This window comes from Silene latifolia, chromosome 4 (assembly GCF_048544455.1).
Source record: "Silene latifolia isolate original U9 population chromosome 4, ASM4854445v1, whole genome shotgun sequence".
Lineage (NCBI taxonomy): Eukaryota > Viridiplantae > Streptophyta > Magnoliopsida > Caryophyllales > Caryophyllaceae > Silene > Silene latifolia.
Genome location: NC_133529.1, coordinates 56614838 through 56630152, shown reverse-complemented (window position 1 = coordinate 56630152; position 15315 = coordinate 56614838). Strand labels below are relative to the sequence as shown.

At 40.0% G+C, this 15315-nt stretch overlaps 1 protein-coding gene across 1 annotated transcript; it reads right to left on the bottom strand.

Annotated features, from left to right (window-relative positions):
* Window positions 1–11731: 11731 nt before the first annotated feature.
* Window positions 11732–13258, bottom strand: LOC141651529 (uncharacterized). Its single transcript, XM_074459237.1, has 2 exons — window positions 12395–13258; window positions 11732–12283 (listed from the first exon to the last, which is right to left on the bottom strand). Exons 1-2 carry the CDS (start codon window positions 13256–13258, stop codon window positions 11732–11734), a joined length of 1416 nt encoding a protein of 471 aa, XP_074315338.1.
* Between the last annotated feature and the right edge of the window lie 2057 nt (window positions 13259–15315).

Genomic DNA, 15315 nt, shown 5'->3' with positions numbered 1-15315 from the left:
AAGGTAATAATAATTATATTAATAATAATAATAAAGTTATGACAATAATAAATTAGTAAATATTGTATGAGGAAATCCTACTTATGGTAAGATTAATATATGTAATAATAATAATAATATGATGGTAATTATAATAATGGCAATTCCTAAAATAATTAGAATAAGGTAATTATAATAGTTTCCTAATTAGTTTTATATAATCTCTAAATATAGACTATACATACCATAATAAATCTGAAAATAATTCATAAAAGAAGAAGGAAGAGATCTAAAAGAAAGAAGAGAAGAATTAAGGAAGAGAAAAGTAAAGGAATTAATTTTATTATCGCCTCAAGGTAATACTTTAAGACCGTCTCATGTATACACTTCGCTTCGTTATAACTTGTTATTTAGACAACCATAGGACTTGCTTTGACCGTGAATATGACCATGGACCACCAGAGGGTAGCCGGACCTCCGTTTGACCACCAATGACCGGCGGGGCAGGGGTGTTTTTATGGGTTTTCGTGTAGGTGTTTAAGGGTGTGTGTATCATCGGTTATATGGGTTTTTGACCCTTATTGCGTGTGACCCAGACCTGACCGTGACTAGGGTTGGGACCAGGGATGATAGTCGACCACCGTGGTGGTTAGGTGGTGGTCGGACATGGTGGTTTGTACGGTGTTGCCGGAATTTCGCATAAACAGAGGATGGCGAGTTTGTTGTTGCTGTCGTGTTCAGGTTGTGGGGTTTTATGGGTAGCTTTAGTAGGTGATGGGACCACCGTGGGTCAGGGGAGACCATGGTGGTGGCCACGGGTGGTCATGGTGGCAGTAGGGTGGTGAATTGGCCGGGTTTCATTGTTCTCGTGTCGGGTTTTTTCGAGGTTGTTTAGGGCGTGATTTCACGACCTGTATAGGAGGGTTCAGGTGGTGGTTAAGGGCTTTCGGGGTTGGCCGTGGTGCGGGCTAGGGCGTGGTAGGATTGGGTGGTGGTGTCGGTAGCTAGGGGTGTCGCAATAGGCGGGTTTTGGTGAGGGGTTTGGGACTCGGTTTTTGCTGTGTCGTTTGGTGGTGTTTGTGTTTGTTTTACGAGGTTCACGTGGGTGTGCCATGGGTTTGCTTTGTTTTATTTAATTTGTTAGTTGGGTCGAGTCGGGTTCTTATAAGACGGGTTTTGCATATTAATTTACACCGGAAATAATTAATATAAATAAATTATAATTGAGTAAATTAATATAAGTAATTGGATAATTAATGATTTAAGTAATATAATTAAAGATGATTAAATTAATTGGTTGAGAATAATTAGTAATTGTAAATAATTATTTATGGTTAGGTGACGGTATTGTTGAGAAGCTTATATTGGATTTCTACTAATTAGATTGCGTAATTGGAGTGCTTGCTTTCGAGGTAGGGATAAATCCTACTCAACTTTTACTCGGCAATGTTTGTTGGATGATTTATATTAAAGTGAATTAATCGTATGTGAATTGTGTTGGTTGATATAATCGTAACTGTTGGAAGGAAGATTTATACTGCATATGGTGGTTAATAATATCGTAACTGTTAGAAGGGAGAATTATATTGTATATGTTGGTTAAATTGTGGTGGAGTATTGTTGTAGTAGTAACAGATTTATTCTGGCAGACATTACTTATAGTAATGTGGAGTGGTTGAACAGATTTATTCTGGCAGACGATATTTATCGTGTTTACTCGAGGCAGACCCCAGATTAGTCTGCAGGCCATCTGGTGGATATCACTCAACTATATGTTGAGGCAGACATTAGTTTTTGGTAATGTAGTGTGTGCTTACTCACCTTCGGGTTGAGGCTGCCCCGGCCAGGGATTGGCGGGATGATTAGTGTAATGAGTAGAACTTGGCTTAGGTGTGCTAAGTAAAGGGAGGAGCACGTTTTCAGGGGGTTGTGCAATGATAAAAAAAGAAATTGGATTGTTATCGTATGTTTTTGTTGTTAGTATTTATTCCTACTCAACCTCGTGGTTGACTGTGTATTCGTGAACACCTGCGGTGAACCGTTTTATGGGGAGCAGATTTGACAGGTACTAAAGATTAGCTGACTCGGGAGCATTGGGATGAGAGCTTGACTTGGACCGTAGATGAAGTCTAGATCACATAGAACAATTATATCACTTTATTTATTTTCGCTACGAGTTGTAATTATTTTAAATTAGGTTTTAGTTGGTTAAGTTGTAATTAACATGTAATCATTAAGTTTTTAATATAAAGTACTTTGGTGAGTTGGACTTTGTTATTCACTACCTCGGGAAACCGAGATGGTAACAGCCCTATTTATTTGGGAATGTCTAGCTAAAGGCTCCTGAATAAATGGGGGTGTTACGCCGTTACACTCGCTGGTAACAGTAAGCTTGACTGTCACTTTTGGTCCGTAACACTTGAAGAAATCTTTCAATTTCGAAATCCACTTTTTTATTCAAAATGACAGTTTCTTGCCTTGGTTTTGAAAGAAGGTTTTCAGATTAATCTTTTGCAATAATGAAGGGTTGGTCTTTGAAAAGATATTGTAATTTGCACTTCAAAAGTTTTCCTCGTTCATGCTAAAACTTTCCTTTGACTTTCATGAAACAAAGTTTGGTTCTTTCCTTTTAATCACAAGAGTTGTCCTCTTGTGATTGTTTCTTCACTTAGTTTCTGAAAAATTCAAAGACCTTTTGAGGATAACTACAAGTCTTATTTTCTCCTTTTTGCTTCTTAGAAGGTAGCCTCTTTTGGTGTTAGTTTGGGAAGGTCAATACTTTTTGTCACATGACCAAAAGTCTTGATCTCAAACCCTAGCTTGCTTCCTCTTGTTTGCTCCCTTTATAAAAGGAACACTTTCCTTCATTTTGAAAGCAAGACTATTTTCTTAGATATCAAAGTATTTTTGCAAAGTCAGTTTTAAGAACTCAAAGCATTTCTTTTGCAAAATCTTCTAAGTCTTCAAGTGTCACAGTCATCACCACTGTTGCTTTAATGTATTGTACTCTCTCATCTAGAATCGTTTGATCTAATAAGTTATCCTCAATTATTTTAAAGAATCAGATTGAGGAAACTTGATCTTGTAAACATTCTAGTTAGAGTGTCGAGTTCTTAGATGGAGTAGTCTTCGAACTCTTGTCGCAACCGGAGTAGGTTGTTGGTCCTTTTTATTGTAAGGGTTTCAAGTAATCGGACTAGCTCACTTAACTAATCTGTAAAAAGAAGATTGGACGTAGGCCCCTAGAGTGTTGGCCAAACCAATTCAAAAATCTTTTTGTTGATTTCTCGTCGCTTTTAATTCCGCTACAATTTATTTACTTGTTTCTTCACTTACGTTTTCAGTAAGCAATAGTCGTAAATACATGGTCTGTAGCCTTTACTCCACTTGCTAAGACAATGTGATACACTCATAATTACTTAATTTATTTGATGTATCCATTTGTTCTTCATTTTGTTAATCAATGACACGCCTAAAACGTCGCTATTTAAGACGGCCAAATTAACAATTTATATACCACAATACATACTAATTATTACTAATTATAAACTAGTAAAGTAGAAAGTAATGGGATCGAACCCAAGAGAACGGGGTTTTGCAATGGTGAAATCAAGAGAGCAATTAGAACAATTGTGACAAATTAACAACAAGTATATAAAAATGGGGGGTTTTTGGTTTGGATTTCAAAAGTAACAAAATAAAATTCAAATAAGAGTGAACAACAAGTAATCAATCAAACAAGTTTTAAGATGAAAAATTATCAAGTTTAAGAAAGACTTAATCCAACTCAATAAAGTGAGACACTTTAGTTTATAAAACCACTCAATCAATCCTTTTAACCAATGTTATTGTCTATTAGTGAGATTAAATCTCCAAATTCCCTTAATTAGAAACCAATCACAAGGAAATCACACTTAATAATTGACCCAACTTATTAACTCCTCTAGTGGAAATCACACACATAGATTAATTAACAAGAAGATGAAGCAATAGGAATCTAATAGGTGCAATTACTCACAATGAAATCACAATTAATGAGCAATCACAACTTAATCTCTCAAATGTTAATTAAACCAAGATGAAATCACATTCATTAGACTAATAACAAGTTGTTGCAACATGGGATTACAAGGAAATCACACTTAATAAACCCAACAATATGTAAATTAAGGAACTTGGAAAGATTAAGTAACAAGGAAATCACACTTAATCACCATAATCTAACAAGGATTCCAAAATTAAGCAATTAAACACAAGAGATTAAGAACAATAATAATAATTAAGGAAAGATTAAGGAGTCTTACAACCAAAGATTATACCTTTGAGTCGGATTAAGAAGAGGAGATTAGTTCTCCATAATAGATCTCAAACCCAAATTAGATGATAATTCTTCAATTACAACTTGATTAACAAAATAAAGCATAAGATAAAGCATAATATGGTGAATCCCTAATGGCATTCACTTATATATAGTCCTAGGTTAAAGAGGAAATGATGGGCTTAAGTTAGAAGGAGCCCGTAATTAAAAACGCATAAAACCCAGGTAGGGCGCACGGTGCGCCCAATGGTATAAGGAGGGGCGCACGGTGCTCCCGGACTGCTGGACTCGCGCTTCAACTTTTTCCTTTGCTTCTTCTCTTGGATGGTTCTTCCCTTGTTCTATTGTAGCTTGCTTCCATGCTTCATTTGTGACTTAGAACCACTCCGAGCTTCCTCCAAAACACGATCAAAACCTCCATAACAAATCTACACTCGGAATTGGTTAATAAAGACATAAGTCAAGCAAAACCGCTATCTAGTATCGCTTATTATGCATAAAACACGGTAAATAGAAGGTCATTATATGAGCTTATCAACCACCCCACACTTGAGCCTTTGCTCGTCCCGAGCAAACTATCCAAAACCAAATCATCAATGAGAAGACTCATAAGAAAAGCATGGGGAAGCTCACATGGACATGCCCTCTTCTCTCGCACCCCTACCTTCTTATATCACCCTCTTCATATCACTTCATGGCCACTAGCACATCACAACATGTTCCTAAATAAGACAAGTGACCCAAATCCTCCATAAAGAGTCGCTCCTCTCTCACGCGCCCTCCTTGTGACTTCCCTCTTCTAATAATGTTCCTAAACCCACCAATACAATTCTCACAATTCACTCACAACTCATCACCATTCTCTTTATTACTCCCCCTTATCACTCCACTTGGTTCAAAACAAGGTTACCATATTCATTCTAAGCATCCCCTAGCTCAACAAGTAGGCAACCTCAATTCCTCCTCATCTCAACAATTCAAAACAACAAGCGATCTCTCAACTCATCACCAACAACCATGCATAAATCAAGCCTAACAAGTCCCACTCCAAACAACAAGTATGCCAAGCATTAGTATCAAAGTAAGCTTCCACAACCTCCCTTCTAATCTTGGCATACCACTAGCCTACCCTTCCGGCCTTCCTTAACACTTTCACTTATGTCACCAACACATCTAGGAAATAGTAAAATTATGTGACAAGACTTGAGAGTTTCAATCATTTTTCATTTTGCCTAAATCTCTCATTTTGCCTAAACCGCCCGCCCTTGCGGGTTTTCGGTTTAGCATTTTTCCTCACTCTATCTCACGTGGGTCGCACTCATTTTTTCATTTTGCCTGGAGTGCCCTTTCGGGTTTTCACTCCGACCTCGGCCACTTTCCCATTTTTGCCTAGGTTGCCCTTTCGGGTTTTCATCCTAGCCGGGTTTTTCTTTTCTCTTCTCTTTTCTTTCTTTTTGTCTTTCTTTTTTTTCCTTTTCTTTTTTTTTTTTAAGATACAATGCATGATGTGAATTGAAATATATTACAATATGTTACAATTTCCCAACTCGTGCCCACCCCACACTTTGTTCTTCACTTTGTCCTCAAAGTGGAAGTGAGCACCCAATCTAATCTCAAGAATGTGAACTAGAGGCACCCCCACTTCCCGGGTGCCCTCCTCCTCTTCTTCCTTGTCTTCGGGATGAGAACCGTGCCATGGTGGCATTGTTTTCATCCACGCAAGCTTGATCATAGCCATGATAAATGTTAGGAAAGCCTTGAATGTGGAAATTGTTGAGAGCCACCAACATGTCATAGTTAGCATTTTGGACAAAGCGTTGTTCTTCCATGTCCTCTTGATAATATTGGTGGCGTTGCTCTAGAATGTTCCACCTTGCATTGGCATCCTCCCTCACTTGGTTGACATTTTGATGAATGGTGGTCAATTGAGAATTAACCCCCATTATCCATTGATGAAAATCAAAAGGCATTTCCGGTTGAAAGGAAGAAAATGGAGGTGATGGGTGTTGTTGTTGATCTTGTTGTACATCGGGCATTGGTTGGTCAAAGGGAGGATCACCAACGTGGGGAAATTCCAACCCACCTTGTTGTTGGCCACCCTCACGCACTTCCTCCGCTTGGACAAGATAAGCTCGGTCAATCCATAGGTTTGCAAACTCATCATCCGGGACCATATAGAAATCGGCGGCTTTTCCCCACCCCAAAGGAGAGTCATGGGGGCGGGGGAGGTACATGTAGTTCTTGGCGTTAGAGCTGCCACCCATTTTCTATATGACTCGGAGGGGGTGTTCTTCGACAACCTCAAACATACCCATTCCCCCGAAACATAGGTGATCCATCCAACTATTCCCCACAAGAGCCGACATGCCCTCCTCAAGGGGGACCTCTAATGCACACACTAGCTTCTCAATCATCCCACCAATGTAGATGGTGTCCGTGGGATGCTTTTGAAGTTCCAAACATCCATCAATGAACATCCCGGCCCAATCCGGAATCCCCTTCCCCTCCGGAGTCATTGCCCATAAACAACCCAAAAATTTTTCATTCATTTTTGTGGGTTCGGTTTGTACAAGGTAGTTCGTGTTTATGTGCTGACTCACAGTCCGAAGGGGGGGGGGGTAGGGAAGGTTGGTGTTTTTGCTATTTCTGTCTCTTGCATCACCGGTGATAGCGAGCCAAAAAGCACTCACTCCGGCTAGGTCAATGGGGACGGGTTCGGGGACTTTAGTGATGTGAAGGGCTTGTCGTATTTGGTCAAATGTCATGGTGTGAAGTGTCTTGCAAGTCCGGAATTTGATTCCCGGAACTTTATCCCTTCCCAATGTGACCTTTTCTAAGGAGGCAAGGAATTCAAGTGTGTTTCTCCTCCTTGTGACAATTTTCTCATCAATGCAAGTATCTAAACCCACCTTCTCCAATAAAAGTCTAGTCATTGGCAACATACCCAATCTTTCAAGAGTATAAGAATAAAGAAACTTAGTGGTCACAACCGAGGACTTAGCGTCAAGCTTTTTGAAATTGGTAAGGGTCGTGCCCGACAATGCCTCCCGGCCTAAATACTCTTAGGTTGGTTGAGAAGGGGCGGCTCTCTTCTTCCCCTTTGATTAAGAAGCCGCGCTTTCCTTGGTCTTTCCCATAGTAACTCAAAATTCTCACAAAACACAAGTTTTTGGAAAAACAATTGGGTGGGGACTTTCAACAAACATTTGGTAGGCACTACTTGAGTGTAGTGTTTACTAACTATTTGCTTAAGGAAAAATCACCCCACAAGTTTAGAAAATGGCTAAGGACCATTAACAACAACAAATGAAAGCAAAAAAAATCGAAATTAAGCAAGGAATTTCGAATTTTTTGGACTAATAATGGACAAGGATAAGAATAAGGTGTTATATCTCCCTTTGATCCTTGTAGTTGTTGTTTGATGCGGAAATTGATACAAGAATGCCCAAATAAGTCCCTTAACCCAATAACAACCCAAAAAACTTCACAAAATTGATGAATTTCGAAACCCTAGGTTGGATTTCGCGGCACCAAACGGCGATTTTCAGCACCTTGCTCGCGAAAATTGCAGTGGAAATAAACTTGTTGATGATTAAAGATGATTTTGCACTTGATTTTGTTGAATTTGATTAAGATTTGAGGGAGTTGGGAGAATTGAATTTGGGTTTTTGAGTTGGGGAAGATGAACAAATGAAGAATTAGGGGAAACATGGAGCAAATGTCGGGTATTTCATTTTTTTGACGGGCTGGTTGAGGGGTAGGCGCACGGTGCACCCAATGGGGTTAAGGAGGGCGCACGGTGCGCCCAGTGCGCTGGAATCGTGGCTTTTTCATCTCCAATCCTTCCTTTTTTTGCCGATTTTTTTAGCTCGCATACTTCCATTCTTCACGAATTCACCTTAGGTTAGAAACCTTCACACTCAAACACACATTAACCTACTCTAAAATGACATGAACGGTAATTTAAAATGCATGCAATATTAAATTAGAAGGAAATTAATTCAAAAATGCAATTACGGAATTAAAATGCAAAGCGAAATGTAAATATGCAAGGGAAAGAACTATTTACAAAGGTTTGCCATTTATTTAACGTCGATGGATCGACAAGGTTGCACTTTCCATTAAGCCTCGTAAATGGGATCAATAAGATGTAGTGTTTCCACTTCACCCGCTTCAATGCCTTCATAATAATGCTTAAGTCGTTGTCCATTCACTTTCAAGACTTTTCCGGTCTTTAAGCACTTGATCTCTATTTCTCCATGTGGAAAAACTTTCACCACCTCATATGGTCGCATCCATCTAGAGCGCAATTTTCCCGAGAAAAGTCAAAGACGATTTTGGAAAAGCAAGACTTTCTCCCCAACTTGAAATACTCTTCTTGCAATCATATTGTCATTCCATGTTATTGTCTTTGCCTTGTAAACCAACGCACTCTCATAAGAATCATTTCGAATTTCCTCCAATTCTTGGAGTTGAAGTTTCCTATGAAGGCCCACTTCATTCATTTGCAAATTGAACGACTTGACCGCCCAATAAGCCCGATGCTCAAGCTCCACGGGCAAGTGACATGGTTTCCCGAAAAGTAGGCGGTAAGGGGACATCCCTATTGGTCTTTTGTAGGCCGTGCGATATACCCACAAAGCATCATCCAATCTCAAACTCCAATCCTTGCGATCGGGATTCACCGTCTTCTCAAGTATAGCCTTGATCTCCCTATTAGAAACCTCGGCTTGGCCGTTGGTTTGAGGGTGATAGGCCATATATACCTTATGAATTACCCCATACTTTTTGAGTAAAGCTCCAATAGCCTTGTTGTAAAAATGAGTTCCACGGTCACTTATCAAAGCTTTAGAAAAAACAAATCGAGAGAAGATGTTGGTTTTAATGAATTCTCCAACCACCTTTGCATCATCGGTCTTGGTGGCCTTAGCCTCCACCCACTTGGAGACGTAGTCCACCGCCAAAAGGATGTAAATGTAACCACAAGATGCGGGGAATGGTCCCATGAAGTTAATGCCCCACACATCGAATATCTCACAATAGATCATTGGGGTTTGTGGCATTTCCCCTCGTCTTGAAATGTTGCCAACTCTTTGGCATCTATCGCAAGCCTTAACCAAGGAGTGTGCATCTCTAAAAAGTGTTGGCCAAAAGAAACCACTATCCAACACTTTCTTGGCCGTCTTCTTTGCACCAAAGTGACCCCCCACAAGCATACTCGTGGCAAAACCGGAGAATTGACATAATTTCGGTATCCGGCACACACCTCCTTGCTACTTGATATGCACAAAATTTCCACAAGTAAGGATCATCCCACACATAATACTTGGAATCACTTTTGACTTTGTCTTTTTGATGTCGAGTAAAACCTGAAGGAAACTTGTTCAAGACCAAGTAATTCACTATGTGTGCATACCAAGGTTCGGTAGACATCAAGGCAAGAAGAGATTCATCCGGGAAGGTCTCCTTGATTGGAACTTGTGGCACTAAGGAGTCTTCTTGGATGATTCTACTAAGGTGGTCCGCCACCGTGTTGGTGGAGCCTTTCTTATCTTTGATCTCAATCTCAAATTCACTCAAAAGCAACACCCACCGCATAAATCGGGGCTTAGATTCTTTCTTAGAGGCAAGGTGCCTCAAGGCCATATGGTCGGTGAAGATGATGGTTTTAGCTCCTAGGATGTAAGAGCGGAACTTCTCTAGAGCAAACACTACCGCAAGGAATTCTTTTTCGATGGTGGTATAATTCCGTTGAGCTTCATTCATCATGGTGGAGGCATATTGAATGACATGAGGTAGCTTTCCTACCCTTTGGCCTAAAACCGCGCCAAGGGCATAGTTGCTTGCATCCGCCATTATTTCAAATGGCTCATTCCAATTGGGTGCTTGAATAATGGGAGCCGTGATCAACTTCTCTTTGAGTGTATCAAAAGCTTTCTTACATTCTTCACTCATAATAAATTCACTTTTCTTTTGAAGAAGTTTGCACAAAGGGGCGACAATCTTGGAGAAGTCCTTGATGAAACGCCGATAGAAGCCGGCATGACCAAAGAAAGATCTCACTTCACGCACATTAGTAGGATAAGGCAAGGTGCGAATGGTATCGACCTTGGCCTTATCGACCTCAATTCCCCTAAAGGACACAACATGTCCCAACACTATTCCTTCCTCAACCATAAAATGACATTTCTCATGGTTAAGTACAAGGTTGGTTTCAATGCAATGTTGGAGGACCCAAGTTAAGTGACTCAAACAATCCTTAAATGATTCACCGTGGACGGTGAAATCGTCCATGAATACCTCAATAAAATCCTCCATGTTTTGAAAAAATGCTCATCATGCACCTTTGAAACGTTCCGGGCGCATTACAAAGGCCAAAAGGCATTTTGCGGTACGCAAACGTCCCAAAGGGGCATGTGAAGGTTGTTTTTGTTTGGTCCTCGGGTGCTATAGGGATTTGAAAGTAGCCCGAGTAACCGTCCAAAAAACAATAATAAGATTTTCCCGCTAACCTTTCCAACATTTGATCCATGAAAGGAAGCGGAAAATGGTCTTTCTGAGTGATCGCATTTAGCCTACGGTAGTCGATACAAACTCGCCACCCATTTTGAACTTGGATGGGAATCGAGACACCGTCTTGGTTTTCGACTACCGTTAGCCCGGACTTCTTTGGAACAACTTGGGTTGGACTAACCCATTGACTATCCGAGATAGGGTAGATCATACCTACATGTAGAAGTTTGAGTACCTCTTTCTTCACAACTTCCATCATAGGAGGCCAGGGTTCAAACGCCTTTGCGGTTGGCGAACGGGTTTGGTTTCTTCGTCCAAAAGAATCCTATACATATACAATGTTGGGCTTATCCCCTTGATGTCGGCCATTGTCCATCCAATAGCCTCCGTGTGCTTCTTTAAAACTTGAATGAGAGAGTCTTCTTGGCTACTTGCAAGCTTGCTTGAAATAATGACGGGCAAAGTTTCTTCTTCCCCTAGAAAAACATACTTCAAGTGACTTGGCAAGGGCTTTAACTCAACAATAGGAGCCTTCACTATTGAGGGAATAGGTCTCTCCTTTGGTAACTCTTCCAACAAAGAGGAATAAATGAAACAAAAATCATGGACAGGGGTCTGGGCGCACGGTGCGCCCTGATGGACAGGGTTGGGCGCACGGTGCGCCTGAACTGCTGCCCTGTTTCTTGTTTCGATTTCTTCCCAATCTTCCATGAATGGGGTTGCTTCCAAGTCTGGAATAGTTTCCTGCAAATTACAAGACAAATCATACCCAATATCTTCTCCAAGCATTCCATTGGTCAATGCAATATCCAAAGAATCATCTTTACTTAATTCATAGAAGGTTTGAACAATAGGTTCGAATATTTCCAAATAGCATAGTGAAGAAGTCTCGGTGGGATATTTCATTGCCTCATAGATGTTCTATTTAATCTTTTCACCTTCAAATTCCATGGTAAGACATCCACTAGACACATCTATCTTAGTGTTTGAGGTCTTCATGAAAGGTCTTCCCAAGAGGATGGGAGTGGAACCTTTTTCGAGCTCCATTTCGATCACATAGAAGTCGGCGGGGAAAATCATTTCCCCCACCTTGACCAAAACATCCTCAATGATTCTCTTGGGGTAAATGTTAGATCTATCGGCTAATGAAATAACCACATGAGTTGGTTTCAAAGGTCCCAACTTTAGAGACTCATAAAGATAGTGAGGTAAAACATTGATTGAAGCACCCAAATCGAGCATGGCTCTTTGGCACTCCAATTCACCAATCTTGCAAGGAATAGTGAACATGCTCGGATCACCACATTTTTGTGGTAAACCCTTTTGAAACATAGCCGAGACATGTTCACTAGCCCTCACTTTCTTCATACTTTTACCTTTGTTGATCCTCTTAGTAGTGCACAATTCTTTCAAAAATTTAGCATGTTTTGGCACACTACTAAGAAGGTCAAGTAGAGGGATGTTTACCTCCACCTTTCGAAAAATATCATAGAGGCTTGAGGTCTTCTTATCAATGACCCTTGTGTCATTCAAAGCACTTGGAAAGGGAGCTTATGGCTCGTATTCCGGTAGTGGTTCATTTACCCTCTCTTGCTCCGGTGTAGATGCTTTCCCATGTTCCACCACTACTTCAATTTCATCTTCAACTACATCCTCCACTTCATGAACAATGGGAAGTGGCCTTGATTTCTTAGGGCCCTTGGGTGCCTCTACCAACTCTCTACCATTCCTCAAAGAAACCGCTTTTGCTTGTTCCTTGGTGGGTGGAGGAATTGTGTGAGAAGGGAGGCTCCCCCCTTGAGTGGATTGTGTAGTGAGTGTGTTGAGAATTTGACCAACTTGGGTCTCAAGGTTACCAATCCTAGATTCGGTGAGCCGATTTTGTTGAAGCACGGCGGTTTGGAAATCCTTGGTATTGGCTTGCAAAGCCACTTGATTGGCGGCAAGTGTTTTCATCATATCCTCCCAGTAATTTTGTGATTGGTTTTGATTTTGGTTTGGCTTTTGAAATGAAGAGTTTGAGGGCCCCTTTTGGTTTTGATTTTGATTTCCACCCCAACCCATATTTGGGTGCAATTTCCACCCCTCATTGTAAGTATTGGAATAGGGGTCAAAATTCCTAAACCCAAGAGCATTCACCACTTCACTTGCATCCTCCGTTTGCAAAGATGGACACCCATCGGTGGGATGGGTTGGATCATTACAAAGACCACAAAATTTCACATGAGATGTACTCCCATTCCCTTTTGCAAGTTCCTTAACCAAGTTGGTAAGAAAATCGACTTTGTCTTCCATATGGTTGGAGTTTTGCTTTGAAGAAGATGTCACACTTGCCTTTTTGACTCTCCTCCCAAAATTCCTAGAACTTCCCACTAATATTTCAATCAAGTCATTTGCCTCTTGGACAGACATGTACTCAATCCCTCCTTGTGTAGCGGCTTTAATCATTCTATCATCATCCTCAAGGAGACCACCACAAAAGTTCAAGAGTAGGTCGTGGTCGGTATACCCATGGTATGTACAACTAGCAAGAAGTTGTTTGAACCTCTCTCAATACTCATACAAGTTCTCTCCATCCATTTGTTCAACATTAATTATTTCTTTCTTTAGTTGAGAGGAGAGACTAGCGGGAAAATACTTCTCTAGGAAAGCCTTCTTCATGTGATTCCAAGTAGTAATGCTCCCGGTGGGGAGATAGTAAAGCCAATCATTTGCTGCGTCCTTGACTGAAAAAGGGAAGGCTCTTAGTTGAAGTTGCTCGTCGGTAACCCCATTAGGCTTCATGCTTGAGCAAACTACGTGGAATTTGTTTAGATGCTTATTGGGATCTTCCATACTAGTTCCGTGGAATTGGGGCAATTGGTGAATTAGCCCGGACTTGAGTTCAAAGGTGGCATTTTCCGCTAAGGCCGGAAATGATATACACAAGGAGACTTGTGTAAGGTCCGAGGCGGTAAGTTCTTTGATGGTCCTAGGCCTTGGTGGATCCTCCCTTGGTGGATCATTCCTTGGTGGATTCTCGGCATCACCCATGATGATTCTTACGGGTTGTGGAACGGTTTCTATAACAAAAGAGAAGGTGTTATCTTCCTCTTGGTCTTGTTGAGTAACGGGATTAATTTCGTGAATAACCGGGGTCTCTCTTCTAATACCTCCTCCTATCCAAGCAAGTGATCTTTGAATTTCCGGGTTGAATGGAAAAAGTGGTTCACTTGAGTTCCTAGTATTGACCATAAACAATTCTACACAAAAGCACACAATCAAAAAGGTTCACACAAGTAATGAACAAGACAATAACAAATGTGAAGTGAAAATTAATTAACACAACTATTCTAAAAACACCAACAAAAACACTAGCAAAACCGTTACCTTCCCCGGCAACGGCGCCAAAATTTGACACGCCTAAAACGTCGCTATTTAAGACGGCCAAATTAACAATTTATATACCACAATACGTACTAATTATTACTAATTATAAACTAGTAAAGTAGCAAGCAATGGGATCGAATTCAAGAGGAGGGGGGTTTTGCAATGGTGAAATCAAGAGAGCAATTAGAACAATTGTGACAAATTAACAACAAGTATGTAAAAAGGGGGGGTTTTTGGTTTGGATTTCAAAAGTAACAAAATAAAATTCAAATAAGAGTTAACAACAAGTAATCAATCAAACAAGTTTTAAGAAGAAAAATTATCAAGTTTAAGAAAGACTTAATCCAACTCAATAAAGTGAGACACTTTAGTTGATAAAACCACTCAATCAATCCTTTTAACCAATGTTATTGCCCTGCCTATTAGTGAGATTGAATCTCCAAATTCCCTTAATTAGAAGCCAATCACAAGGAAATCACACTTAATAATTGACCCAACTTATTAATTCCTCTTGTGGAAATCACACACATAGATTAATTAACAAGAAGATGAAGTAATAGGAATCTAATGGGTGTAATTACTCACAATGAAATCACAATTAATGAGCAATCACAACTTAATCTCTCAAATGTTAATTAAACCAAGAAGAAATCACATTCATTAGTTTAATAACAAGTTGTTACAACATGGGATTACAAGGAAATCACACTTAATAAACCCAACAACATGTAAATTAAGGAACTTGAAAAGATTAAGTAACAAGGAAATCACACTTAATCACCATAATCTAACAAGGATTCCAAAATTAAGCAATTAAACACAAGAGATTAAGAACAATAATAATAATTAAGAAAAGATTAAGGAGTCTTACAACCAAAGATTATACCTTTGAGTCGGATTAAGAAGAGGAGATTAGTTCTCCATAATAGATCTCAAACCCAAATTAGATGATAATTTTTCAATTACAACTTGATTAACAAAATAAAGCATAAGATGGTGAATCCCTAATGGCATTTACTTATATATAGTCCTAGGTTAAAGAGGAAATGATGGGCTTAAGTTGGAAGGAGCCCGTAATTAAAAACGCATAAAACCCAGGTAAGGCGCACGGTGCGCCCAATGGTATAAGGAGGGGC